The following is a 26339-nucleotide window of genomic DNA, read 5'->3' as shown; positions in this document are numbered from 1 at the left end:
GATTTTGAGTTTGAGGATGAGACTTTGAATGGCTCCTAATACATTTCCTTCAGTGATGTGATGGTAAGAGCAGGTTTCAGCAAATCTGAGGGCCAAAGAGTATCCTGCTACCTGAGACCCTGGAGAGCCGCTGCCATTCCAAGCAGACAGCCCTGATCCTGACAGACCAGTAGACTCAGCACAAGGCATCTTCATACAGAATAAGATATATTGCAAAATACAAATCAAAGGAAGGGAAGGGATGAAACAGAAGTGACAAAGCGTCAAATCCCAGAATGCCAGGCTTAGTTTACACATGTATGATCCACAACTGCTGTGGCTAATGGATGCCTTCTGTGAATGGGCCAGCCCAGACAGAAAGTTCATTATCACTTCAGATCACATATTCGACTGCCAGTTGTCAAGTGTACAGTAGTCAAGAGACAGTCACGCTTTTATTTGCACTCTGCCACACATAACTTACTGCCGTGGGAAACTTCTGGATGCCCATTTCAGGTTTTTTTCAAAGATTCTGTTTTATAGCAAGGAGCGATGATGGAAGGACCATCTGGCAGGCTCTTCTCCAGCATCCGCCTACTGTTTGGGATGCACTCAGCCCCTTAGAGATTTCACCGCATTGGTCATGATCCTGGGGTAGCTGACTGTTCTGCCTGCTGGGCTGGTGTGAGGTTACAGCATATCTCTCAGTCTTGAGGTTTACAAGCCAGAGGAATGTCCGAAAGCAGAATCAAGTGGTCCGGAGTCAAAAGGGAGTCAGAAAGGTGTGCAGGAAGGTTTGCCAGTCCAAGGTCAGGCAACAGGAGATAAATCGGGTAGAGTGTCAGCCAGTTCAATGTCTATCAAACATGTTACCACCAGGAACATCTAGTCCAGCCCCCTGCATAATGCAGGAAATTCACAGCTGCCTCCCCTCCACATCCCCAGTGACCCCTACTCCATGCCCAGAAGATGGCCAAGATGCCCTCCTTCTCATGATCAGCCTAAGGTCATAGAATCAGCATTGCTGACAGATGGCCATCTAGCCTCTACTTAAAAACCTCCAGGGAAGGAGAGCTTACCACCTCTTGAGGAAGCCTGTTCCCCTGAAGAACCGCTCTAACTGTTAGAAAATTCTTCCTGACGTCTAGACGGAAACTCACTTGATTTAATTTCAACCCGTTGCTTGAGCTCAGGCCGGGCCACGACACCAACTTGCATTTGGGGACCGTGTGTGTATCCAGTTGTTCACCCTCGGTCAAAATCCTGAGGCAGAAGAGCTCTGCCTGAAACACTCTCTTTGTGATGTCAACAGTACCAAAGGTTTGCTTGTTGCTGTCCACATACAGATTCCATAGAACATGCTAAATGTCAGGGATACATAACAGTTGGACTGGTAATTTTCCTTAAGAAATTTTAGCTCATTCGAAATGGGGCACCAGAAGGGTACCACAGAACGTCAGCTGTCTGAGACTCAAAGGGGGGCAATTTGCCCTCTATGATTTTTTCAGAATTGTTTGTTCACAATGCTTTTTTATGGAGAAGGGGGTGACCCCCTTCAAGGGCCCATAAAATCGGACCCGTGACCCAAACTTTACCAAACTTCAGGGTTCATGCAAAGAGAACTACCCTGAAAATTTGGAACTCTACTTCTAAAAATGCCCTCTCCCCCAGAGCTTCGAAAAAAATTCCCATAGGCTAAAATAGGCCCAATTTTTTTCAGGAAAACCTTAAAAAACCTGGAATACCCATTTGCCAGTATGGGTATTAGGCTTATTTTGGGTTCCCTCCCAAAAATCAGGTCCAATAACCCCGAACCCGAAATTTACCGATCCCCCCCCCAGCCCTAGTTGCCTTATTGCTTTGCACTAGACCAAAGCCCTGGTCCTCGGCCATCTGTTGAGCCAGCCGTAGCCACCTTCCAGAGGCGAAAGGTTGGAGACATCTTTGGGCCAATGGAATGGGAGCTTCTGTTCCTTCTGTGTTGCAGGTATCACTGTGGGCATGGTCTCAAGTGTGCGCCCTTGGCATGGGCCAGTAGGCAAGGGCAGAGGGCCCCTTGGCTCATCCCATGGCTTGCAGCCTGTGGCCCTGAGTGACCTGTCCCGCTGGTTCCGGACCAGCTCAGAAACTGGAGACGTATGCTTTCTTTCTCACCTACATTCTATTTTCTGTTTCTCTGTAGGGAGTAAAGCAGGATAGAAATAGCTAAATAAATAAAACTGGAAGTTCTGAGTAAGAATATAGCGCCCACAGTCCTGAACCCACATCTAAGGCATGTTATCAAACCACTGTAGATCATAGCAGTCATGTATAAGGGAGGGCTGTGGCTCAGAGGTAGAGTATGCTCAGTGGCATACTCTAGGGAATTAGGGGGCCTTGGTCCACGGGAGGGGAAGGTGGCATGGGGTAGCCTGATCCCATCAAATCTCGGAAGGTAAGCAGGGTCAGTACTGGGAAGGGAGACCTCCAAGGAAGACTCTGCAGAGGAAGGCAACGGCCAACCACCTCTGCTTAATCACTTGCCTTGAAAGCCTCTTGCTGGGTTCGCCGTAAGTCGGTTTGACTAGACAGCCCGTACCTACATATTTGATTCTGTGATTGTTATCCCATTGGGAAACGTGGGTTCATGCATAGATCAGGTGACGTTTAACACTAATTCACCTTGAACCATACATAACTCTTTTTTCAGCTGGTCAAAGCATTCTTTGGAAGGAGGCTCTGATTTGTTTTCTGTGCAAATGGTGGCAGGCAAGCGGGGCTGGAGATCATCTGTTCTGATCCTTCCCTGGAAAATTCACTGCTTTTGAACATGCAGTCTTCAAAGCTTACTCTCTGAAAAAGGAGAATTGGACTTTTTCAGCATTTCCGTTCCGACCTGGTAATGCAAAGTGGTCAGCTCCTCCCAGAGGTTTCTTACTGGCGGATTCTGATCTGCGAACTGATGCTGGGAGGATCCCCTGGGGGTGTCCTTTAGCATAGCTGAGTTGCCTCCTGTGGATGCCTTTTTCTTTTACATATTACCAGGCCTCTTTTTATTCCAGTATGTGCTGACCACGGAGTTCCTCTTAGGGGCAAGGGGATAGTTTGCTGACTGGTAAAGATAAGGCAGTTACTCTGTCTGTGGTTTATTATTTAGCGGCCACTTTGAAGATATGCCGAGAGTCATAATTAAGTTATGCCTAAATTCTCGTTGTCATACAGGCGGCTCTTTTTGCACTGGGGCTGGATGGTTTCTTAAGCATAGCCAGATGCTGAAGCCACATCTCAGTCTGGGGGTGGGCCCCCCTCGCCTTTTCATATCAGAGGATTTTTCAGTGGGTTAACCCATTCCTGACAAGCTTTTGTGCTCTAGGGCAGAGCAGAAATTCATGGTATGTCCAATTTCCTGCCCCCCTCTCCACGTCTTGCTTTGGCCTCTTCTGCTATAACTTGTGTGTTATGAGTTTCTTGAAGAAAGGTTAAGCAAACCAATTAAATTATTTAATGATGGGATATGGAACTTCAAAGGAGATGATTTGCTCTGGGAATCAAATAACAACCACTGTAAAAAAATATTAATAGCAATACTTATAGAAATATTTCATATGTTCTTGATGTGAGCAGTTGAGATTGTAGGTTAGCAAAATCCCTCGAGTGATCTAAGTTTACTGAAAGCATGTTCTCTGTGGAGCTTCATGGAAGGCAGCTTGGATTTGACCACTGCCAGGGGACGCAGCCCCAGGAGGGGGGCACATTCACCTAAACAAAAGCATCCAATGCCTGCTCACTTTACAGTCCCTTGGGGAACGGCTCTGGTGCAGCGCCAAGAGAGCTGGGCTTGGACCTGGGACATTTGGGTCCAAATCCCTGCTTGGTCATGAACCGCACTGGATGCCTTTCGGCAAGTCACTCCTCCCCTCATTTTAGCCCACTGCAGCTGGTGGCCGTGAGGCTGAAACACTGCTTTGAGCACCTCTGAAGAACAGCATGCCGTGTCACCAAAGGGATCGCTCTGCTCCATGTGCTTCATCCTTCGGAAAGCGGATCAAAGGAAAGCCGTTGCAAAGCCAGAGGGCCAAGTTACAGCCCCCACGTTATACCAGGCTCATCAAGGTCCATGGTCAGACCTACCAGGAAAAGGAAAGCAGGAAGCCCCTGGTTAAAAATGTCCGGCGAAGCCATTTTAGGCTGGAAGGGAAGGACTAGCCCGATCGCATCAGATCTCGGAAGCTAAGCAGGGTCATCACTTGGAAGGGAGACCTCCAAGGAAGTCTCTGCAGAGGAAGGCGATGGCCAAACCACCTCTGCTTCCCACTTCCCTTGAAAGCCCCTTCTCAGGGTTGCCCATTAGTCATTAAGGGCAGGGGTGCCAGTGGGCCTGGGGCTCAGTGGTACCACATCTGCTTGGCATGCTGAAGGCTCCAGGTTCAATCCCCAGCATCTCCAGTTAAAAGGAAGGGGGTATAGGTGATGTAAAAGACCTCCCCTGAGACCCTGGAAAGCTGTCACCAGTCAGAGCAGAGAGCACCGTCTAGGGTTGACACCTCCAGGTTGGAAAATTCCTAGAGATTTGGAGGTGGAGCCTGAAGAGGATAGGGTTTGGGGGAGGAGAGGGGAGGGATCTCACTAGGATATAATGCCATTGAGTCCACCCTCCAAAGAGCCAAACGGGAGAGACTGTGGCTCAGTGGAAGAGCATCTGACTGGAATGCAGAAGGTCCCAGGTTCAATCCCTGGCATCTCCAGTTAAAGGGACTAGGCAAGTAGGTGATATGAAAGGCCTCTGCTTGAGACCCAGGAGAGCCGCTGCCTGTCTGAGTAGACATTACTGACCTTGATGGTCTGATTCAGTATAAGGCAGATTAATGTGTTCATTTTCTCCAAGGGAACTGATCTCTATCTGGAGATAACTTGCAATTCAGGGACATCTCCCAACCCTTGATAGACCAAGATCTGATTCAGTGTAAGGCAGCTTCATGCGTGCAAGGGTGTACAAAGGGTGTTAACTACAACAGAAATCTTCCTTGTCATGCCGAGAAACCTGAAATTGCAAGTGCGTAAATAACACGTTTGAGCTAATATTAGCACATGTGCTTGTCTTCTCTGCCTCTGCGGAACAGACTAGGTGAGTCACTTCCCCTCCAGAAGCTCATCCATCGCTTCCGCGCCAACATTGTTATCAGCACAAATGAGCCGTTCGAGGAAGACAAGTGGGATGAGATTTCAATCGGCAGCCTGCGTTTCAAGGTACAGAATGGCTGCAGCTGCACCGTGTGGAGCAAAGAGCCGCTGGAGGCGGGGCCAGTTCCCGGGCTGAGGCTCCAAAGCCACTGCTGGGGGCAACCCGGCAAGGAGAGTGCCGATGCGCCACAAGGGCTTAGCTCCTGCCCAACCATTGACAGCACGGGAGGGGACGAGTGTGGAGGTGCAGGCCGGGCGGGGGGGTGGCTCTTGATTGCAGCAATAGATACCCCTTCCCCCCTGTAAATAACTGCAGCAATTGCAATACCCCTCCCAATTATACAGTAAATGTTATTTTAATTTACAAGCATGCATCTGATATTCTTAATTTTATATTCTTAAATTCTGGCGCACTTTAATAAACTGATACATTTTTAAAGTTTGAGTGACTTCAGTGTATGTGAATTCAGCTGAATTCAGGACTAGCACCCCTGGGTTTGACTGTCAATTAATTGTTACTGTCCAGTAACCAATACTACTCTCCTGCCTAGGATTGGCAGCTCTGGGTTGGGAAATATCTGGAGACTTTGGGGATGGAGCCTGAGGAAGGTGGGGTTTGGGGAGGGGAGGGGTCTCAGCAGGGAATCATGTCAGAGTCCACCCTCCAAAAATGACCATTTTCTCCAGGGGAACTGATCCTTGTCACCTGCAGATCAGATGTAATAGCGGAAGATCTCTAGCCACCACCTGGAGGTTGGCAACCCTACTCCTGCCTAGTGGCACGGGGGATGTTGGTTCCATAAATGCAACGATAGGCCCCTCCAATCCTGTCTGCTAATACTAAGAGCTCCTGAGCTCTCTGTCATAGTGGCTCATCGTCTCTCTTCTTATGTGGGCCATGGCTCGCTTTGATCAGGTGCCTGTCATTTATTTAAAGAGATGAGAAATTTCTTCTTCATGGAGAATTTTTCACAAAAGTAGAAATACCTTTGGCTCTACAGCCTTTCTGCCATTTTCCATTTCAAAGGCGAGACAAAAAACTAAATACTTACAAGTTTAAAATGTATTAAAAGGAGCCCTTCGACTGGTGGATATACTTTGCTTGAAGGAAGAGAGGGCGTTTTGCAGAGCAGAGTATAGTTGGGTTTTTTATCAAAAAATATTAGTTAATATAATTGTCCTCTTCTGTTATGTGGCACAAAGATAAGAAACCCTGAAATTCTTGCCACCTGTTAAATTACTGGCCATCCATCAATCTATTGCCTGGGTCTGTGGCCACTGTGGCAGCTGCTAAGACATTTCCTGGCCCCTTAGAAAGTGGGCGGGGCCAGGAGGGGCTTTTGCCTAGCAAGACTTCTGATTGGCCACTGGAGATTTGATTGGCTGTGCAGATTTTTAACAACATTGCCTTGGCAGCAGTGGCCACCACAGCACAAGGATCTTCATTTTGTGGCCAAAGGTAAGCTGGAGCAGCCATTTTGTGGCAGCATCCAAAACACTGTGTCAGAATTCCAGAGGTGCTCAAAGCCTCAAAAAGGTTTGGGACCCCTGATCTACTGGGTTTCTTGCTGGGAAAAACCTAAACAGAAACCATTCAAAGCATGCCTGGTGCTAGAGGTATTGTAGCAATAGTCAGCAATGACATTTGACTTCTGCGCTGAGGCAGGAGATGGTGAGTTGGGCAGACGGTTGGATTGAGAGTCTTTTCTGTGGAAATTTCAGGTTATGGGGCCATGCCACAGATGTCTCGTTATCTGTATTGATCAGCAAACTGGACAACGCAACAAGGAATTCCTTCAGAGTCTGTCTTCCACCAAAGATAGAAAGGTCAGCCTAAAATATCCTCGTTGTTATAGCTCCCTTTCCCTTGTGACCCCTTTCCCTCCTGTGATGGATCGCCTGCAGCCTGGCCCAATTTAAATCATCATCATCTACACAAAAATAAGCAGCAGCACAGTTCTAATCAACGTTCTCTATTGTGCTGTCCCAGGAAAGATGATATTTACAGACTTCCAAGCAATCATGTGAAATGTAAGCATCAGCACACAGCAAGTTCCTTTTTCCTTCTGAGGCCCCCTTTCTCTAGCATCCTCTCAGATGCAGTTTCCTAAGTGGAAGGAGAGTTCCTGAGAGGAATTTCCAGACATTATCTTGCTTGTCAGGGTCTCTGGGGTACCTCCTCGGGGAGCGCGGGGGCAGGCTATTTTCTGTTTAGTTGAGCTCCAGAGGTTTCACTGTTGGCACCAACACTGGTTGCTCCTTCATACACCACTCTGAGTCACCAGGCACGTGCGGGTTCTGCCTCCCCCGGTACCACAAGGCTCCACCCTAGCTCTCAGGCTCCGCCTCCTGAATTGCAGGCTGAGAAATGACCCAAAGCCCACCAGCTCCATGCATTATGCATAGCAGTGACTCAGCAGCCAGCCTGCCCTTTAGCTGTCACTTCTGCTGAGTTTCAAGGCGGCGGCGGCTGCATCCTAAGTTAGTTTAAACTGTACTTCTCACTCTCAAGTGACTTCTGAGCTTCAAGGCATGAGGTAGACACCCGTAACTCCCGAGTTCGCTGGGAAACTGTTGTCAAAATATTAGATTCCATTGGCCTGTTTTAACTAGCGAGTGGTGGGGTCACCAGTGGGGTCATAACTCAATCTTCAAGCGTGTCCCTTAATCACCCGTGAGATTGAATGGAACTATGAGCTTCCGGGTGGGTGAAGACACAGCCATGCAACCCTTTCTATAAACCCTTTAGTGGGGTAAAACATTATTGCAGCTTTTAGCGTATAAATGTTTGCGGTCTACATGAGCAAGGTTCGAATCCAGTAGCGGCTTAAAGACCAACATTTCCAAGGTATAAGCTTTCAACAGTCAATGCTCCCTTCGTCAGAGCTTTGATGAAGGGAGCTTTGACTCTTGAAATCTTATACCCTGAAAATCTTGTTGGTCTCTAAGGTGCTGCTGGACTCAATTATTGCTCTTCTTCTGTGGACCAGCACGACTACCCACCTGAAACGGTGGTCTAGATGCACGACTACCCACCTGAAACGGTGGTTTAGATGATATTCCTTCATGAAGACCCTTGGGTTGCCTGGAGTCCATGCTTGGCCTGGACAAAAAGGGAACTCCGTGTCCCTGAGCTTACACAGAAGGCCATTTTCTTACACACTGACAGCTAACTTGTGATAAAATTCTTCTTAGCTCTTAGTAGGATGATAGAGATTACCAAGTTCCCTCCAGGGTAGTTTGATTGTCTGCTTGAGCTCCCAAACTGCCATGAAACTAGATTGTGACAGTGTGCAGCGTTGTGGTTTAGAGCCTTGGAAACCAGCCTCAGTTGCCTTCTGCCTGGTTCTTCCAGTGATGTTCCGATTAGCCTACAAAGGTGTGATCTTTGAAGCTATCTTCTGAACAGCTGATTCTATCCATTTTCCTGGTTGCTCACTATCTGTTCAGCTTACATATTTTTAAACAAGAACATAAGAACATAAAAACAGCCCTGCTGGATCAGACCAAAGGACCATCAAGTCCAGCATTCTGTTCACACAGCAGCCTCTAGGAAGCCTGCAAGCAGGATGAATGCAGCACCATCCTCCTGCCCGTGCTCCCCAGCAACTGATATAAAAAGACATTCCACCTAGGGTACGGGTGAGAGTAGATACCCCTCATGACTGGTAGCCATTGACAGCCTCATCCTCTGTCCACTCCCCTTTCAAAACCTTGCTCTTAAAACTAAAATTAAAATGCCCATTAGACTAATTTATATACTAGCCTTTTATTTTGCCAAAACCTAATTGGTGCTGGATAATATCTAAATCCCACCTTACCATGGTCCATCTCATCCCACTGATGTAGTCGTGCCCACATCTTTCTACATGAGCAAATATGCCCTCGAAAGGGCACTTGAATGCAATCATACCTTCAACACTGCAAACGAGTAGCAGCCCCCCCACCCCATGTCCTTGCGAAGGCTTATCTGGAGGTATCCAGCAGAGAGCCTTGCCGTGAGGCATGCTTTGGCTGCAAAATGAGCTTTTTATTTGTTTTGTGCCTTTGATTAAGAGTAATGAGGAAGCTGATATTACACCTACCCTGCTGACATCAGAAAATGGTGTGCAAAGCGACATAGCTCGCAATGTAGCATTTTGCTTAGCTTTTAGATTGTTCTGGATAGTTAAAATGCCCTTGAAGTCAGCAAGGAACTAGAGAGATGTGCAGTGCAATACTGAACATTTTTACTCAGGAGTAAATCTCATTGAGCTTAGAGCTGGGTGAACTTTGAAGTTTCACTTTTTCTTGTCTTTTGGGTTACACATGTTGTAGCTGTAAACATTTTACTATTGTGGAGTCAGTTTATTTTCTTCCACTCGGGCCTTCAACAATCAGGATTTTCATGGGAGGGGGCTGTCGTCATTGGTGGCATTACAGCACCCCCCCACTTTGTTTTAAATAGCCTTTTCCCTTATATCTCCATGAGGGAAGGGAATAGAGACTCACTTTTTTCCTTTTCTTTTTTCCAACTACCCTTACAACACTACAGTGATATACCAATATTTTAGGGCCCTTCCTCCCCAGTAGCGGCATTCAAAGCCCCAAAGGGCTCTCCTTTATTTTAAAAGGCCATGGCCTGCAGCTGCTGGGGCCTGAATATTTAGATTGGTCCTGAGCGGTTTGCCCAGACATCCAGACACATGTATACCTTTACATGGTCATTTTCCAACTTAAAAAATAATCAGAAAGTTGCAGAACTGTCCCAAGGACTTGGTGCCCCTGCAGGGGATGGGGTGGGGTAGGGTTGCCAGGTCCCCACTTACCTTGGGCAGGAGCTTCTTATGGGCGGGGCTGGGTGGAGAGATTGGTGCGCGCTCCTGATCCCACTTCCGTTTTTCTAGCCCCTCTGTGTGCTCGCTCTGTGGAGTCAGAGTGCATGCACAGCAGGGCTGGGAGGAAGGCTCTTACCTCTGTCTCCAAGCTGCAAGCCAGATCGGCACAGAAAGAGGTATTTTCATTTCTAGTTACAGCTTATGTCGGTTTACTGCAGGGATCCCCAACGTGATGCCTGTGGGTGCCATGGTGCCCACCAACATATTTCCTGGCGCCCACTAATAGCCTGTAGAAAGTGGGCAGGGCTAGGTGGGGCTTTTGCCCTGCAGGGCTTCTGATTGGCTGTGCAGTCTGTTAAACAGAGCTTCTTCTTGAAATGTTGAAGAGGTACTATTAGGATTATAAATAACCCAATTTCCTGACACTTTGAGGTTGGCTTCGCCTCCTGTGGCAGCCATTTTGCAATTATGCCCACTGCAGTGTGTCAGAATTCCAAAGGTGCCCGCAGGCTCAAAAAGGTCGGGGACCCCTGGTTTACTGGAAGTCCTCACAGCAACTAAACTTTTCCAGCGACATTCACTGAGGCTGTACTCGCCCAGGAAGGTGTGTGTGTGTGTGTGTGTGTGTGTATCCATTAGCTCATGTTTGGTATTTCTTAAATTGCCAAAACGCACAAAAGAAGAGGCAATAGTGGGAGAAAAGGAACTCGACCTGCATAAACTCAACAGGAAAAGAGGTTCCAAGCTGTTTGTTCATTTTACTACTCCTAGATGATATAATATTGGAATTCTGTTTCTCCATCAAAAGATCATCATGATTGTCTGGTCTATTGGATATTTGACATTATAAATGTTCTAAGCTTGTTTTCTTTTTCAGACTAACTTTGGCATCTACCTGATGAATCATCCTGAAAGACCATTTTCTGTTCCAAATACCTTGTCAGTGGGATCTGAAGTACTTTCAGTGGAGAAGAACACCACACGCTCGTTGTCCCCGGAAGAGCAAAAGTCTGGGTGACTTCAGGCCATGTATCTTCTGAACACGAAGTGCCTTCACCAATTCTGCTTGCCAGATTTCAGTCTGCCTCAGTAATTGGAGTTAATAAAGCCATATAATTCTTCCAAATCTTTATCGTCAATTTGTTTGGCTGGGATGGGTGGAAACAAGAGGTCACAGAGTGATGATGTTAAATAGTAAATGAAAATGTGCGGATGGGTTGAAATTGTTAACTGCTTGTCTTGGTTTTTCAATTGATGGCATAAAGGCGGGAAAAGGGAGGGCATGGATGGTAGGTAAAGGATGGTGTATGTGGAAACTACAAACACTCCATGAAATTGCTAGATATCCATTTCAGGAGCTCAAAGAGAATAATCATAATGTGCTGGATACAAAGAGGTGAGATTCCCCTATAAAAAAAAAAATTGAAGTTCTTGCTAGCTAGAATGATAGACTGAAGCCCCTGTTTGTACACCATTTGCAAAACACACAGCATCATTTTAAGTCATGTTTGAGGCTCGGAGCAGGTTTTGACAATGGCATCACTTGCTTTGTCCCACAGAAACAAAGGGAGTCCACTGAGAAGTTAACTCTTTCTTATTTGCATAGCCCTGTTAGGACTTCAAATTCTGATTCACCTGCAGACACAGAAACAAAACCCAGGAGATGGGCTTCATTTTTATTTATGTGACCTTTCAATGACAGCAACGCTCAGGTTGGTTGGCCTTCTCCTTTTTAATACTTCAAGGATTATTTCTTTACTTATTTCATTTATGCCCTGCTTTTCTCTCCATTGGGGACTCAAAGCAGCTTCCGTGGGCCTCCCCGCCTCCATTTTATCCTCACAATAACCTTTTGAGGAAGGTTAGGCTGAGAGTGTGAGACTGGCCCAAGGTCACCCAGCAAGCTTCCGTGACAGAGTGAGGGATTTGAACCTGGGTCTCCCAGATCCTAGTCTGCACTGTAACCACTACACCACACTGTGCAATTCCAACTTGAACCTCAACCTGGCATTAGTATCAGGACTCAAGTCTTGAATATTCAAGAATATTGAATATGGCAACATCTTGATTTTCTGGTGTGCTCCTGTATGTTGAGCGTGACAAGAGGATATTTTTCCCAGTGTGGAGATTTGATTTTGGAAGTTTTTTCTAGGGGAAAAAAAACCAGTTCCAGCTTACCATCTGAATACCATGGAAGCTAACCAGGGTCAGCCACAGTTAGTAGTTGGCGGTGTGAGGGTTCCCAACCTCCCTGTGCAAACTCCATAAAATCACTTGCTCAGACAGTCATGCAGAAACAATGAACTTTATTGGAAGCTTCAGGTTAGTATAGGCCTTACACTGGTAAAGTTGCAAGTGCTCACAATTTCACAAAGACAGAATTATAACCCCTACAGGGAAGCAGATGTCAAAAGTATGTTATGGGAATCTACGAGATAATTGTGCATGGTACAGGAACATCAAAGACCCCAGGAAGCTCGTTATTGCTATCTGCCTACCAAGGCCATAGCTGGTGGGAGGGAGTCGGAGAGAGCAAGGGAGGTGGACGTGGGAAGAGACATTCCAACCTGGGGCCTGCTGGCCGCAGCGCCTGAACCAAGGAAAGGCAAAAGGCCTGGACTGCTTTTACGAGTCCAGGGGGGGGAACATACAAGGCAAAGGCGTACAGACCCTCACATTCTGTCCCCCTTAAGGCCCCCCTCCCCCGAGCCCGGGTGGACGAGGCTTATCCGGATAGGCAGAGTGAAACTCTCGAACCAGGCGGGGAGCCGCCACATGGGGAGCGGCCACCCATTCGTCATGGGCGGGTCCCAGGTGCTTCCAGCGGATCAAATAGAACAATTTTCCCTTTTTCAGCTTAGAGTCCAACACTTTAGAAACTTCAAGATGCGATTCCCCCCCCCCCCCACAACCGTAGGAATTTGGGACTTAGGGAGGGGGTGGAACTGAGGGGCAGCGACGTACGGTTTAAGTAGGCTGATGTGGAACACCGGATGTACCCCTCGAAGAGACTTGGGAAGTTCCAACTCCACTGTGACGTCGTTGATCACTCGGGTGATGGGGAAAGGACCTACATACTTGTCACTAAGCTTTTTACAAGGCCGAAGTGAACGTAGGTTCTTTGTGGAAAGGTAAACCTGCCCTCCCACCTTGAGTTCCCACCCCGGAGACCGATGTTTATCGGCCTGGTCTTTGTACTTGCGCTTGGCCCTTTCCAGGTTTTTCTGCAGCCAGGGCCAAGTGGTCTGCACCACCTGTACCCAATCCTGGACCTCCTGCACCCCTTCAAGTTCAGGAGTGATGTTAGGAGAACCAAAGGGCCCAAAGTCCTTTCCATAAACCACATGAAAAGGACTGAAACCTGTGGAGGAATGGGGGGCATTATTATAGGCATATTCAGCAAAAGGCAGTAGGTCTACCCAGTCGTCCTGGTGGTAATTGACATAACACCTTAGATAGCATTCTACCACAGCATTGACACGTTCGGTCTGACCATCGGTCTGGGGGTGGTAGGCTGAAGAGAGTCCTTGCTCTTCCACCCCCATGACTTTTAGGAAGGCCCTCCAGAATTTGGCAACGAACTGGGCCCCTCTGTCGGAGAGGACCTTCCTCGGGATCGAATGGTACTTCACCACGTGATTAATAAACAGTTTAGCCAGCTTCTGAGCCGATGGTAGCCCCGCACAAGGAACAAAGTGAACCTGTTTAGAGAATAAGTCTGTTATCACCCACAGTACAGTTTTTCCCCGACTTGGGGGCAAATCAGTGATAAAATCCATGGCGATTACTTCCCAGGGCATGGTCAGGGTCTCCAGAGGCTTTAAAAGTCCGGGGGGCTTTCCCATTCGTTTTTTGGCAGTGGCGCAAACGGGGCAGCTGCGCACGTACAACTCCACATCGGCTCTCATACCTGGCCACCAAAATTGACGCCACAACAAATGCAAAGTTTTTACAAACCCAAAATGTCCCGCAAGTTTGGCCCCGTGAACCATTCCCAGCACCTCTTTTCGGAGTACTTCGGGGACATAAAGCCTACCCCCCTGCAACCAAAAGGAGCCCTGTTGGTCGAGATGTGCGGGGAGAACCTGCTGATCCGCCTCCCTCAGAGAAGCGTCCCGGAGCCGCTGTTGAAAAGCCTCCGGGACTCCTTTGAGGGGAGGAAAATCTTGGCGGTGGGATTGGGACCGGGTGGTTACTGCAAGTCCTGAGACTTCCCCTCTCTGTTCAGGGGTAAACAAGGAATCCACCGGCCGGTCAAAGTCATTGCGGTATTGGGGGAGTCTAGAAAGAGCATCCGCTAGCGCATTGTCCTTTCCTGGCACATGTTTCAGGACAAAGCGGAATTTGGCAAAAAACTGCGCCCAACGAATCTGTTTCGCGGTGAGCTTTCTAGCCCCCTTTAAAGCCTCCAGGTTCTTGTGATCGCTGCAAACTTCAAAAGGGATCTCTGCCCCCTCCAGGAAATGCCTCCAAATGGTGAGGGCATGTTTAACAGCCGCGGCTTCCTTCTCCCAAATGGCCCAATTGATTTCGGATTGGGAAAACTTTTTAGAAAAATAGGCACAAGGTTTCAGCTGACCGTTCTCATCCCGTTGTAAGAGGCCCCCCCCCCCCATGGCAACGTCAGAAGCATCGACCTGGACCACAAAAGGTTTTTCACAATCAGGGTGAGCGAGAACGGGTTTGGACGAGAAAAGTCGCTTGAGCGTATCGAAAGCCTGCTGGCAGTCCGAAGTCCATTGCAACCTAGCAGAGGGCAAGGCGGCTCCCGCCCCTTTCCCTTTTGTGCGCAGGAGCGAAGTGAGAGGGAGCGCTACCTGGGCAAAGTTAGGGATGAAGTTTCGGTAAAAGTTAGCAAAGCCCAAAAACTGCTGTAAATGTCTGCGCGTGGTGGGGGGGTCCCACTCCATTACCGCCCGAACCTTCTCGGATCCATCTCTAAGGCTTGATGGGAAATCACATACCCCAGGAAAGTGATGGAGGGTTGATGGAAATCACATTTAGAAACCTTAGCAAACAGTTTGTGCTCGCGCAGCCGCTGCAGCACCTCGCGCACCAGTTGTACGTGCTCCTTCATGGTTTTCGTATAAATGAGGATATCGTCCAAGAAAACCACCACCCCGCGGAACAATAAATCATGAAGTACTTCATTAATCAATTGCATGAACACACTCGGAGCCCCCGAAAGTCCGAACGGCATCACTAAATATTCAAACATTCCAAAACAACTGGAGAAGGCAGTCTTAGGTTCGTCCCCTTCTCGTATGCGGACTCGGTGGTAAGCCTCCACCAAATCCAATTTGGTGAAGATTCGGCCCTCTTTCAATTGTGCGAGAAGGTCTGGAATGAGAGGGAGGGGGTATGCATTAGACTGAGTGACAGCATTCAGTCTACGGAAATCAATACACAGTCTTAAGTCTCCCGTCTTTTTCTTGACAAAGAAGGCGGGGGCCGAGTATGGAGCCTTAGACGGGCGGATAAAGCCCCGCGCTAAATTGGTGTCCAAATATTCACGCAACACCGCCTTTTCATTAGGACTCATGGGGTAGACCTTCCCTTTGGATAATTTGCCATCCCCCACTATTTCAATAGCACAGTCCGTCTCCCGGTGGGGGGGCAATTCGTCGCATTCCCGCACGTCAAACACATCGGCAAACTGGGAATACTCACTGGGAAGCTGGGGCAGGGAAGCCTTGATAGAAGGGGCCCCCACGAGGGCGGCTACGGGAGTGTTAAGTACTCGGTCTTTATCATGGAATTCACACGGGTTGCGGGGAAAGGTGAGCGTCCGCTCAACCCAGTCTATGGAGGGATTGTGCCCCAGCAACCAATTCATCCCTAACACAACGGGTGCGGCGATGGGGGCGATGGTAAAATAAAGTCGTTCCCAATGCTCCCCTATGGCCATGACGACCGCGGCGGTGCGGTGAGTAACAGGCCCTTTTTTAAAGTCACTGCCATCCATCTGGGAAAAGCGGATGGGTTCAGGTAGCCGCTTTCGCTTAACTCGCAATTGTCGGGCAGCCTCTTCGCTTATCAGGGTGCGGGCACAACCCGAGTCAACTAGGGCCGTAAATTCTAACATGGGCCCCCTTTAGGCAATGAGAGATGGACCTTTACATACACATTGTCTTCCTGAGCGCTTACCATCAGTGGAGCTCCTTGCACAACGTTCGGAGCGGTCTGCTGAGGAGCCCCCTTTACAGCAGACCGACGGCGTTTTTTGCCGGCATGTCCCAGTCCTCCTCCTCGCTGGAGGAAGCAGACGCGGTATTTGTAATCCGTGACTCCGATGAGTCAAAGGCTTCATTTGTAATCCGTGGCCCCGATGGGCCAGAAGAGCCCGAGGCTTCGACCTCGGCACGTGCGTGCAAGGCCGAGGGTGTGCCCCGTCGGCTCGGTGCGCCGCTCCGGCGGCGAGGTTGCCCCTCGGGAGGGGGCTTCTCAGGTTCGGTCGTTGCCGGACAAGACGGTCCCGGACGTCCGGGTCGGGAAGGGCATTGAGAGGCAAAGTGTCCTTTTCCCCCGCAAACGAGACAGACCCCGCTCTCAAAGCGTTTGCGGCGTTCGGTCACGGATGGTCCTCCCCCCGAGGGGGGACGAGAGTCCTTCGGACCGCCGGGCCTGTCTCCACGGGTCTTGGTCTCCCGTCCAGTGCGTTGTCGGGACAGGAGCAGCAGCTGCTTTCGGTTCTCGATGTCAGCGGCGTGACGAACCCACCCTTCAACATCGGGCGGGTTACCTTGCATGAAAGCCCAGTGTTGCAATTCCGGGTTCAAGCCTTCGCGGAAATACTGCACCCTGGTAGCTTCACTCCAGTCCAAAATTTTACTCGAGAGCGACTGAAATTCGCTCGCATACTGCGTGACTGACTTAGTCCCTTGGCGCAGTTGTAGCAAGGTGGTTTTTGCTCGCTCGCCCAAATGCGGGTCCTCGAAACGGTGTCGATGGGCGATCATGAAGTCATCAAGACTTCGCAAGACTGGGGAGCGGAGCTCATACTGCAGTACCATCCAGGCGGCCGCCTCACCTTGTAGGAGGGACGCCACGTATTGGACCCGGGATTCTTCCGAGGTAAAAGTCCGGGCCTGTTCGCGCATAAAAATGTCCACTTGCACCATAAAAAACGTCAGCTGGTCACTCGACCCGTCATACGTGATCTTCAGATCTCGGCGGGCCAGTGGAGTGGGACGGATGGGAGGTGCGGGAGCCACAGGTGGGCCTGGTTGCTGCCCTCCGTCCGCCGGAGCCATGGGCGGCGTCGGAACCTTCAGGTCGTCCATGGCTTGGGCCATGTCCAGAATCACCGCGTTCATGGCATCCATCCGGTCCAGTAATTCCTGCCGCTCTTCCTGCCAGCGCTGCCGCTCCTCATCCAACTGGTGAAGCATCAGGGCTTCCTTTCGGGCGGGATCGTCCTCGAACCCCAACCCGTGAACCGCAGTCCGCCGTGACCACGCGTCGCTCTGCGGGAGCAACCAACCCCGGGGAGATTCCAGCCAGGTATTCAAGCGGGTAGACTTGGGCTTTGTACCCAGACCCGATCCCGAGTCAGCTCCACTGGGCGTCTTCCCAGTCGACTTCCCTTCCGAAGGGGCCGGATCGGGCTGCTTGGGTACGGCGCTGTCCTTCTTGTTGTTGTCATCCCCGTTGCCTGCCATAGCTGTCCAAGAACGGTACAGGAGCAGGATAACGAGGCAGAAGACTTGCAACTTAATGTGAGGGTTCCCAACCTCCCTGTGCAAACTCCATAAAATCACTTGCTCAGACGGTCATGCAGAAACAAGGAACTTTATTGGAAGCTTCAGGTTAGTATAGGCCTTACACTGGTAAAGTTGCAAGTGCTCACAATTTCACAAAGACAGAATTATAACCCCTACAGGGAAGCAGATGTCAAAAGTATGTTATGGGAATCTACGAGATAATTGTGCATGGTACAGGAACATCAAAGACCTCAGGAAGCTCGTTATTGCTATCTGCCTACCAAGGCCATAGCTGGTGGGAGGGAGTCGGAGAGAGCAAGGGAGGTGGACGTGGGAAGAGACATTCCAACCTGGGGCCTGCTGGCCGCAGCGCCTGAACCAAGGAAAGGCAAAAGGCCTGGACTGCTTTTACGAGTCCAGGGGGGGGGGGGAACACACAAGGCAAAGGCGTACAGACCCTCACAGGCGGGAGACCACCAAGGAAGACTGGGGTTGCTATGTAGAGGAAGGCAATGGCAAACTGGTTCTGCTTATCACTTGCCTTGAAAACGCCATGGTCCTGGGGTCGCCATGAGTCAGTTGTGACTTGATGGCACACAATTATTGTCATACAAGGACTTTGGGGGGGGGGCATTTCATTTAATCATCACTTCCTCTTTCCCTTCTCTGAAAGCTCCCATAGCCTTTCTTGTCTCCTTTTCTCCTTCCCACCCACCAGCCAACCTACCTTTATTGTTTATTTATTTATTTATTTATTTATTTTCAGTGAAAGCAACACTCAGGTTGGTTGGTTTTCTCCTTTTTTAATACATGTTTTTAATACTGTTAATACTTTTTAATACTATTATTTAATATGATTTTAATACTATGATTTTTAATACTATGATTTAATTCTATATGATTTTCAGATCTTTCTGTAAACCTGGGGTTTTTCTCAGGTTTTTAGAAAGATCTGTGCTTTCCAATCATGGCTCCAATCTATTGATTTAAATATCCACAGGTCTGGCCACCTAGAGAATTAGATGTGTTGACAAGTGGAGACCCGTGATACTGGCCTCTTTCCCCCCAGCTTGTCGCTGCTGGTGGGAACACCAACAGAGGAGGCGGAGGAGGAGGCAGGTGCGTTGTCTGCACACGTGAACACGACTGTTTTTATTGGGAAGGGGGGTTAACCCCGCAGTGTATTTTTAAATATTTTCATATTTTTCTGCAAACCTGGGGAGTCCCCCAAGTATACAGAACTATCTGTTGTTAGTCAGTATGGGTCCAATCTATGGATTTAAGTATCCGCAGATGAGCCCATATTTGACTATTAGAATAGAAGAGTACGTATATGAGGGCATAAGAGGGCATAAGCCCTCCCAGACTAGTGTCAAGGTATACTAAGCCCATCTATAGATGGACTCACATTCTAGCTGTATCTGAAGAAGTGAGCTGTGGCTCACGAAAGCTCATGCTGTGCCAGAAATTTTGTTAGTCTTTAAGGTCCTACTGGACTCTTGCTCTTTTCTACTGCTGTAGACTGACTAACATGGCTACCCATCATAATCTATCATTTGAGCTAGGGGTGCCAAATCTGGGTTGGAAAAATTCCTGGAGATTTGGGGGTGGAGCCTGGGGAGGGCAAGGATTGGGGAGGGGAGGGAATTCAGCGGGCATAATACCATAAGAGTCCATCCTCTGAAACTGCCATTTCCTCCAGGAGAATGGATCTTGGTTGCCTGGAGATCAGTTGTAATTCTGTGAGATCTCCACACCCCACCTGCAGATTGGTAACCATACTGTGAGCCCTCCAATACTTGGTGTTCAAAGACATTGTGTACATCTACTACCAATCAGTTTGACTAAATAACCCTCCCACAATGTGAGCAAAGGTTTCTGGTACCCCAGGTCTAATACTCTCCCCTCCTTTACTTCCTCCAATAATGTCCTCAAGTTGTAAGAATTAGGCACAGCAGCGTTGTTCCTTGGCCCTTCCCTGGGCAGGAATCCCAGAACCCTTGGATGACTTCTCAGGCAACCAGAGAATGAATTATTCGTCCTTTCCACTTGTTCTCTTTTAGCAGTTTTGTGCTGAACAATATAAAATTGCCCTGTGTGCACATGCGCTCTGTTGTAAGTGGAGAGAGAAAAAGAGAGAGACCCTATATAAATACAGACTTTAAATAATTCAATATGTATAATTTTTGTAATTGATACTTGTAATGAGCAGGAGAAAAATGGTGCATTGCCACTTCCTGCTATCAAAATCAGCAACTGCTTCCCCCTATAATTTCTAAGTATGCCATAAAAATAACACTTTAGTTTGTATACCAACGTACTTGCGGGAAATCTGGCATTCAGCAGCCTGCTGTTTTGTGACCTTGAAGGGAATTTTGGCATCTCTCTTGTATGGTAATATCTTTGCAGAATTGAAATTTTATCTAAATGCTGAACAGTGGTGTTAACGAGAAAGCAGGACTTTGTGGGCAATATCTAAGGACTCTTGTTTGTTAGAGCCAATCCACGGAGGGGTTTTTAAAAGGGTTTATTGTTGTTGTTGTTGTTGTTGTTTAAGGGGTCCTACAGTTGCACTTCAAGATGTAAAGTGGGAACAGCAAGTGTGTTGCACACACTTGTATTATGTTGGATCCTGGGATCTGGAGATACAAGGACTGGCAACTGTTCTCACATTCCCTTCCCTACCAGCAGTTCCTTCCAACCCAAGGGAAGTTCATTCCCTGGGTTCTGGCACCTATGGGGATTAATTGTTGAAAGTAAAGGACTTTGTGCTTTCTCTTAACCTCAGACTTCAGGGGGGACAACACTAGTGAGTCAGAGAGATAGGTCGATTGCGCATGGCAGTTTTACCTGGGGCTTGATGCTCGCTCGTCCCATACTTTTCTGTAAAAAAGCTATGTACCAGCACAATCAAGTCCAAAAGTGTGAGTCCTCGAGAGGGCTGGCTGCGAGGTCATCTCTAATGGATGGAAAACTCATGAAGAACTCCAAGGAGCAACTGAGTCAGATCAGGGGCGAATGTGAGTGAAAGCACCCATGCATAAATGACCATAGAGGGGACAAGACACTGGGCCCGACTGCTTGATGGTATGCCAATAAAGGTATTGAAATTGAAATGGAATTGAAGACACTGGGCCTCCTTTCTCTACTGCTCTGAGATATCTTTTTGATGTATAGATTGCTACTTTCAGGGAAACTTCCTTCTTACCTCCTTCTTCACACCTCGCACTGTTCTCCATCTTGCCACCATGAGGGGAGGATGCAAGTCCTGGATCTCCCTCCATCCTAGTTAGTTAGAATAGATAGGGAACGATATTTTACTCTATCCTATCCAGAGACGGATTTCCTACAATAAAGTATGTTAGTGGAATAGACAAAAAGACTCCAAGCAATTTTGTTCCTGGCACAAAGAAGAGGTTGGGATGGGCTTCTCTGCGCACAATAGCTTTGTGTACTCTGCTAAATTAACAAGGATTTGGGCATAACGAAACCCTCATAATCCAATATTAATAACCACAATGCATCAGAAGCTACACAAATGAAGAGGTAGGGGACAAAATTGCCCCCCTTCCCTCTTCCACAAGTACCATCCCCAAGAGGCAAGAGAATGATTTCACTCCCTTTCCTCTCACTCATTCCTCTCTCCTCTCTGATGCATGTGCACACTCTGTTTCTCTCTTACCTCCCACACATACCTGGCTTGGCTTCACCGCCACATATAACAGGCAGAGTTCCCTTCTGCCCTTAGCTGTTTGGGGACTCTCTCTCTCTCTCTCTCTCTCTCTCAGTGGTGCTGGCCCCCAAATGTGCTGCACAGGGAGAATGCTCTTGCTCAGTTGTGTCATCTTGCAGCGGCATAACTAATTCATTATGCATTCATGGGATCTCGCCTGCTTTCCCCACAGGTGTTTCACAGTAATTGGGAGCTTGTTAAGTGTAAAGCAAAGAATATGTCAAGAAACACTGTCTGTAACACTTTGTTGAGTGACTAACCTGACCCAATTGGTTAATGTGGTTGGATAGACTGGAGAGCTTTATATAGCTACAACCTACCTGGAGAAAATGTCAAGTGGAAGATGGGGGTACTCTTTTTTCCCAAATGAAATACTGGATGTGTACCATCATTAAAAAAAAAAAACCTTTATTGGCATAGCGAGTCATTTAGGACATTCCATGGGTGTATACCATCTATTGAAGCAAAATCTTCTTACTGTATGTAATAATAAATTCAAATTCTGCTTTGGACAGCAGTCTTTTGATGAGCTATTAGAATAATCCCCCCAATGCAATTCTGGTTTGCTATCTTGAGTCAAGAGGAAAGGCAGGGTACAAATATTCTAATAAATAAATAGATCACCATGAGTTTGTCTGTAGCTGTAGAAAAGACCAAGAGCCAAGTAGCACCTTAAAGACTAAAAATTTCCGGCAGAGTAGGAGCTTTTGTGAGACGGCATGATGTTACTTCTAGAAAAAGCCCAGAAATGATACCACACCTCTTTAGGAATTGCCAGGAACTCTATGGTAAAACCACAGAGTTTTCACTGAATCCTATATAGGACTGACACCACTCTGCCGGAAACGAAAGGTAAGGATCCCCTGCTTCCACTGAGAGACTAGCAACCCTAACTCTATGGCACTGTACCCCACTGAGGTTTCGCCTCTCCCCAAACCCTATTCTCCCCACGTTCTTCTCCCAAACCTCCAGGAATTTGCCAACCCCGAGTTGGCAACCTAGCTAGGAACCAACAGACAACTTCCCAGTGAAGTTTGGTGGTGATGATGATGATGCAGCAGTAGGCATGATATTTAGGGTTGCCACCCTCCAGGTGGTGGCTGGAGAGCTAATATTACAAATGATCAGCTGATAGAGATCAGTTCCCCTGGAGAAAATGGCCACTTTGGCAATTGGATTATATGGCTTTGACGTCCCTCCCCTCTCCCAACCCCACCCTCCTCAGGCTCCACCCCAATAATCTGGTATTTCCCAACCCAGAGCTGGTAACCCTAATGGTATTCAGAACAAGTCCTGTTCATGTCCTAACTGTACCAGATCCAGGGTCAAAGTTTGGAGAGCAAGGCCAGGTGGAAGGTAGATTGGCACAGAAAAGAACCTCCCGCCAAGTCTGAGTCTAGCTCTGGTCAAAGAGCAAGCCTGAACTGGCACCTTCTCTTGTAGTCGGGCCTGGAGGCTAGACTTGACCTAGTCCCAACTCTGGCCTTCCAAGAAGAATCTTTACTAGTCCAGTTTTTGTACAGAGGTGATGTGAATTCATTGTTTTCTAACCATAAGCTGAAGCACACATCCTTTCCTGAACTTAAATTGGTGGCACGCTTCCCTTGTACTCGAGAAAAAGTTTACTCTGAGGGTGTGGAGTAGGAACTGCCTGCCGCCTGCATTTCTTCATGACTCACTGTTTGGGGTGTGCCATTATTGCTGGATAATACAGCTCCATCTCTGCATGGGGAGGGAGTAGGGTTGCCAACCTCTGGATGGTGGCTGGAGAGCTCCTGCGATTATAACTGATCTCCAGGTGACAGAGATAAGTTCACCTGGAGAAAATGACTGCTTTGGAAAAGGTGGTCTCCATGGTACTATACCACACTGAAGTCCCTCCCCTCACAAAACCCTACCCTCATCAGGCTCCACCCCTAAAATCTCCAGGTATTTCCCAACCTGGAGCTGGCAACCTAGGAGGCAGTCCCTCAATGCTCCAACCACATCCACTAAAAAGACATCAGCTGGCAGGAGGACAAGACCACACCAGTGACTTCTGTGGGGATCTTCCTCTGTGGGAGTGTCCTGGAGGCACAGAGGGGTCTTGAGGTTTGTAATGCGTGTGATTTTATGGGATGCTAGCACTGACTTCTTTTGTGTGGCCCTTTAGCCACACAAAGACCCCTATGGGCAGCTGCCCTGGAGGGTCCACTGGTGGCAGGAACCGCTGGGCACAGGCCAGGCAGCAGCTATGATGCCAATGGGTGTAGGTTTACCGGATGGGTGAGCCTGTGCCCGCTGTTCTGGTTGCTGCGGGAGGGAACTGAGTGGCCAGCATGATGAGCCATGTGGTTCTGCTTAATCCATGGCTGTTTTTCCTGCCCCAAATCTGCCCTGGCTTGTGCGACCTGCTGCTAGGGTTGCCAACCTCCAGGTGGGGCCTGGAGACCTCCCAGGATTATAACTGGTCTCCAGACCACAGAGTCAAGTTCCCCAAGAAGAAATGGCAGTGTAATGATTATTGACTTCTGAAATGTTTATTAGTTAATAATTCGGTGTTTTTATAATTGTGCATTGGTTATATCCTAAAGTTGGAGTCCTAGAGGTAAGAAGGGGGAGAAAGGAGGGGTGGGGGGCTGGCAAGGTGCATGCTGATTGGTTGTGGAGAGAGAGAGAGTCTGCTGATTGGAGGAAAGAGGGGAGTGGAGAGGCTTTTGAAGGGGGAAGTTGAGGCAGAGATTCTGAGAAAGGGAGATGAGAGAAAAGTGTGCAGAAAAAGTCTGAGGAAGTTGTTCGTTTCATAGAAAAATATACGACGAATGAGAGTTCCTGTGTGAAATAAAGCAGAGTGTTTACAGCTGCCTGGGTGGGGCTCATACAAGCGCTCAAAGATAGAAACCTAGTAGAAGGGTTGTTTTTTATACCCCGATTTTCTCTATCTTTTAAGGAGAATCAAACTGGCTTACAATTGCCTTCCTTCCCCTCCCCGCAACAGACATCTTATGAGGTAGGTGGGGCTGAGAGAGTTTGGAGAGAACTGTGACTAGCCCAAGGTCACCCAGCTGGCTTCGTGTGGAGGAGTGGGGAAACCGACCCTGTTCTCCAGATTGGAGTCTTAAGCACTACGACCCCCACCGCTGGCTCTCAGGCTGTATGAATTGTGGTGTGAGGGGCAGAGAGGGAGTCGGTGAGGCAGCAGAAAAGTGGAAGAAAATGAGATCTCCCTTTCTAACCCCTCAAAATTCAAAAGCACAACAGGGCAGCTTCAGAGGGTGGACTCTATGGTATCCCATTCCCTCTGAGATCCCTTCCCTCCCCAAACCCTGTCTTCCCCAGACTCCACCCTGAAATCTGCAGGAATTTCCCAACCCAGAATTCTCAACTACCTGCTACACAGTTTGTGAGTTACTGTTGAGAGTCGAGAATTAAAAATGGTCCTTTGGAATATTGAAATATCCTCTCTGAAATAAGTGTCTTAAAATAACCTTGTCTTGATGGTGTTTAGGATGACATTTTGTTTAGACAGTTAGCTGAAGGTAAAACTAGTTAAAAACTCCCACTTCTTGTGTGTGTCAAGTGCCATCAAGTCGCAGCCGACTTATGGAGACCCCTTTTGGGGGGGTTTTCATGGCAAGAGGCTAACAGAGGTGGTTTGCCAGTGCCTTCCTCTGCACAGCAACCCTGGCATTCCTCCTAGGACCTAGTTCATAGTAATTGTAGTGGGAGTTGTTCCTCATCGTGCCACTAGATGGCAAACATCCTCTTTCCTTTATAAATCACATTTATTTGTAGTTTAAACATGAATGTTACTTATTAACCCTACTGCTTGAATAGAAGGTCAAGATGGCATTAAGAAGAGGAACAAGGGTGGGGGGGAGATACATAAGATTCAGAATATTTTAAGGGATGTGTGTAAAATTTCAAACTAAATGCAGATGGACTACCGTGTATTGATGTTTCATACACTCCAGTACAGTAAGACAAGTTTTTTAATGCCAGTCATTTCATTCTTTGTCAGTGGCATTGAATGGACCGGCAGAGAATTTGAAATAAGTACGAAACTGATCCAAAGATCCTTGGTGCTTTGATGTATTTATGCATAATACTGTTTAGGCTACTCAGTACTGTTATAGCAGTACCAACTCAATATGGAGATGTCTCTTCATTGGTGTAGTCAGTGGTTAAGAGCGGCGGACTTTAATCTGGTGAACTGGGTTGGTTTCCCCACTCCTGCACATTAAACCAGCTGGGTGACCTTGGGCTAGTCACAGTTCTCTTTGAGCTCTCTCAGCCTCACCTACCTTATAAGGTGTCTGGTGTGGGGAGAGGAAGAAGATTGTAAGCCAGTTTGATTTTCCTTAAAAGGTAAAGTTGGCATATAAAAACCAGCTCTTCTTCTTCTTCCTGTATTAAAAAATGAAAACCAGAACCAGTGCCGTTCTCCTGCTCCAACAGGGAATTCCTTTTGGGGTGCCATCTCACGACATGCCCTGATCTGGCTGCCTCAAGCTAGCCTGATTTCATCAGATCTAGGAAGATAAGCAGGGTTAGTACTTGCAATGGGAGACCCCCAAGGAAGCCCAGGATTGCTATGCAAAGGCGGGCAATGACAAACCACCTCTAAACATCTCGTGCCTTGAAAACTCTACTGGACTGTCATAAATTGGCTGTGACTTGATAGCCCTTTTCACCACCAACAGCTGGAACTCCACCAGGTGTTGTAGATCTTATTATTACCTTGACCTGTATAGCCCAGGTTAGCCAGATCTCATCAGATTTCGGAAGCTAAGCAGGGTCAGGCCTGGTTAGTACTTGGATGGGAGACAGCCAAGAAAGTCCAGGGCTGCTACATAGAGGCAGGCAATGGCAAAACCACCTCTGTTCATCTCTTGCTTTGAAAATCCTATGGGGTCGCCATAAGTCAGCTGTGACTTGATGGCACTTTCCACCACCACCACGTCATGC

At 48.1% G+C, this 26339-nt stretch overlaps 1 protein-coding gene and 1 non-coding gene across 2 annotated transcripts in view; both read left to right on the top strand.

The window, feature by feature from the left end:
- MOCOS (molybdenum cofactor sulfurase) overlaps nucleotides 1-10974 on the top strand; it is a 185756-nt gene extending 174782 nt beyond the window's left edge. Inside the window, exons 13-15 of the mRNA XM_056857260.1 lie at nucleotides 5079-5205; nucleotides 6862-6966; nucleotides 10834-10974. Of these exons, the coding sequence (XP_056713238.1) occupies nucleotides 5079-5205; nucleotides 6862-6966; nucleotides 10834-10974 (373 nt within the window). The remainder of the gene's footprint in view (nucleotides 1-5078; nucleotides 5206-6861; nucleotides 6967-10833) is intronic.
- TRNAS-GGA (transfer RNA serine (anticodon GGA)) lies at nucleotides 4629-4703 on the top strand. The gene has a single exon. It is a non-coding gene; the product is annotated as a tRNA-Ser (tRNA).
- Nucleotides 10975-26339: the final 15365 nt, after the last annotated feature.

Source organism: Euleptes europaea, chromosome 11 (genome assembly GCF_029931775.1).
Source record: "Euleptes europaea isolate rEulEur1 chromosome 11, rEulEur1.hap1, whole genome shotgun sequence".
NCBI classification, from domain to species: domain Eukaryota; kingdom Metazoa; phylum Chordata; class Lepidosauria; order Squamata; family Sphaerodactylidae; genus Euleptes; species Euleptes europaea.
The sequence above is the reverse complement of the archived record's forward strand: the minus strand, read 5'-3'. Positions and strand labels throughout refer to the sequence as shown.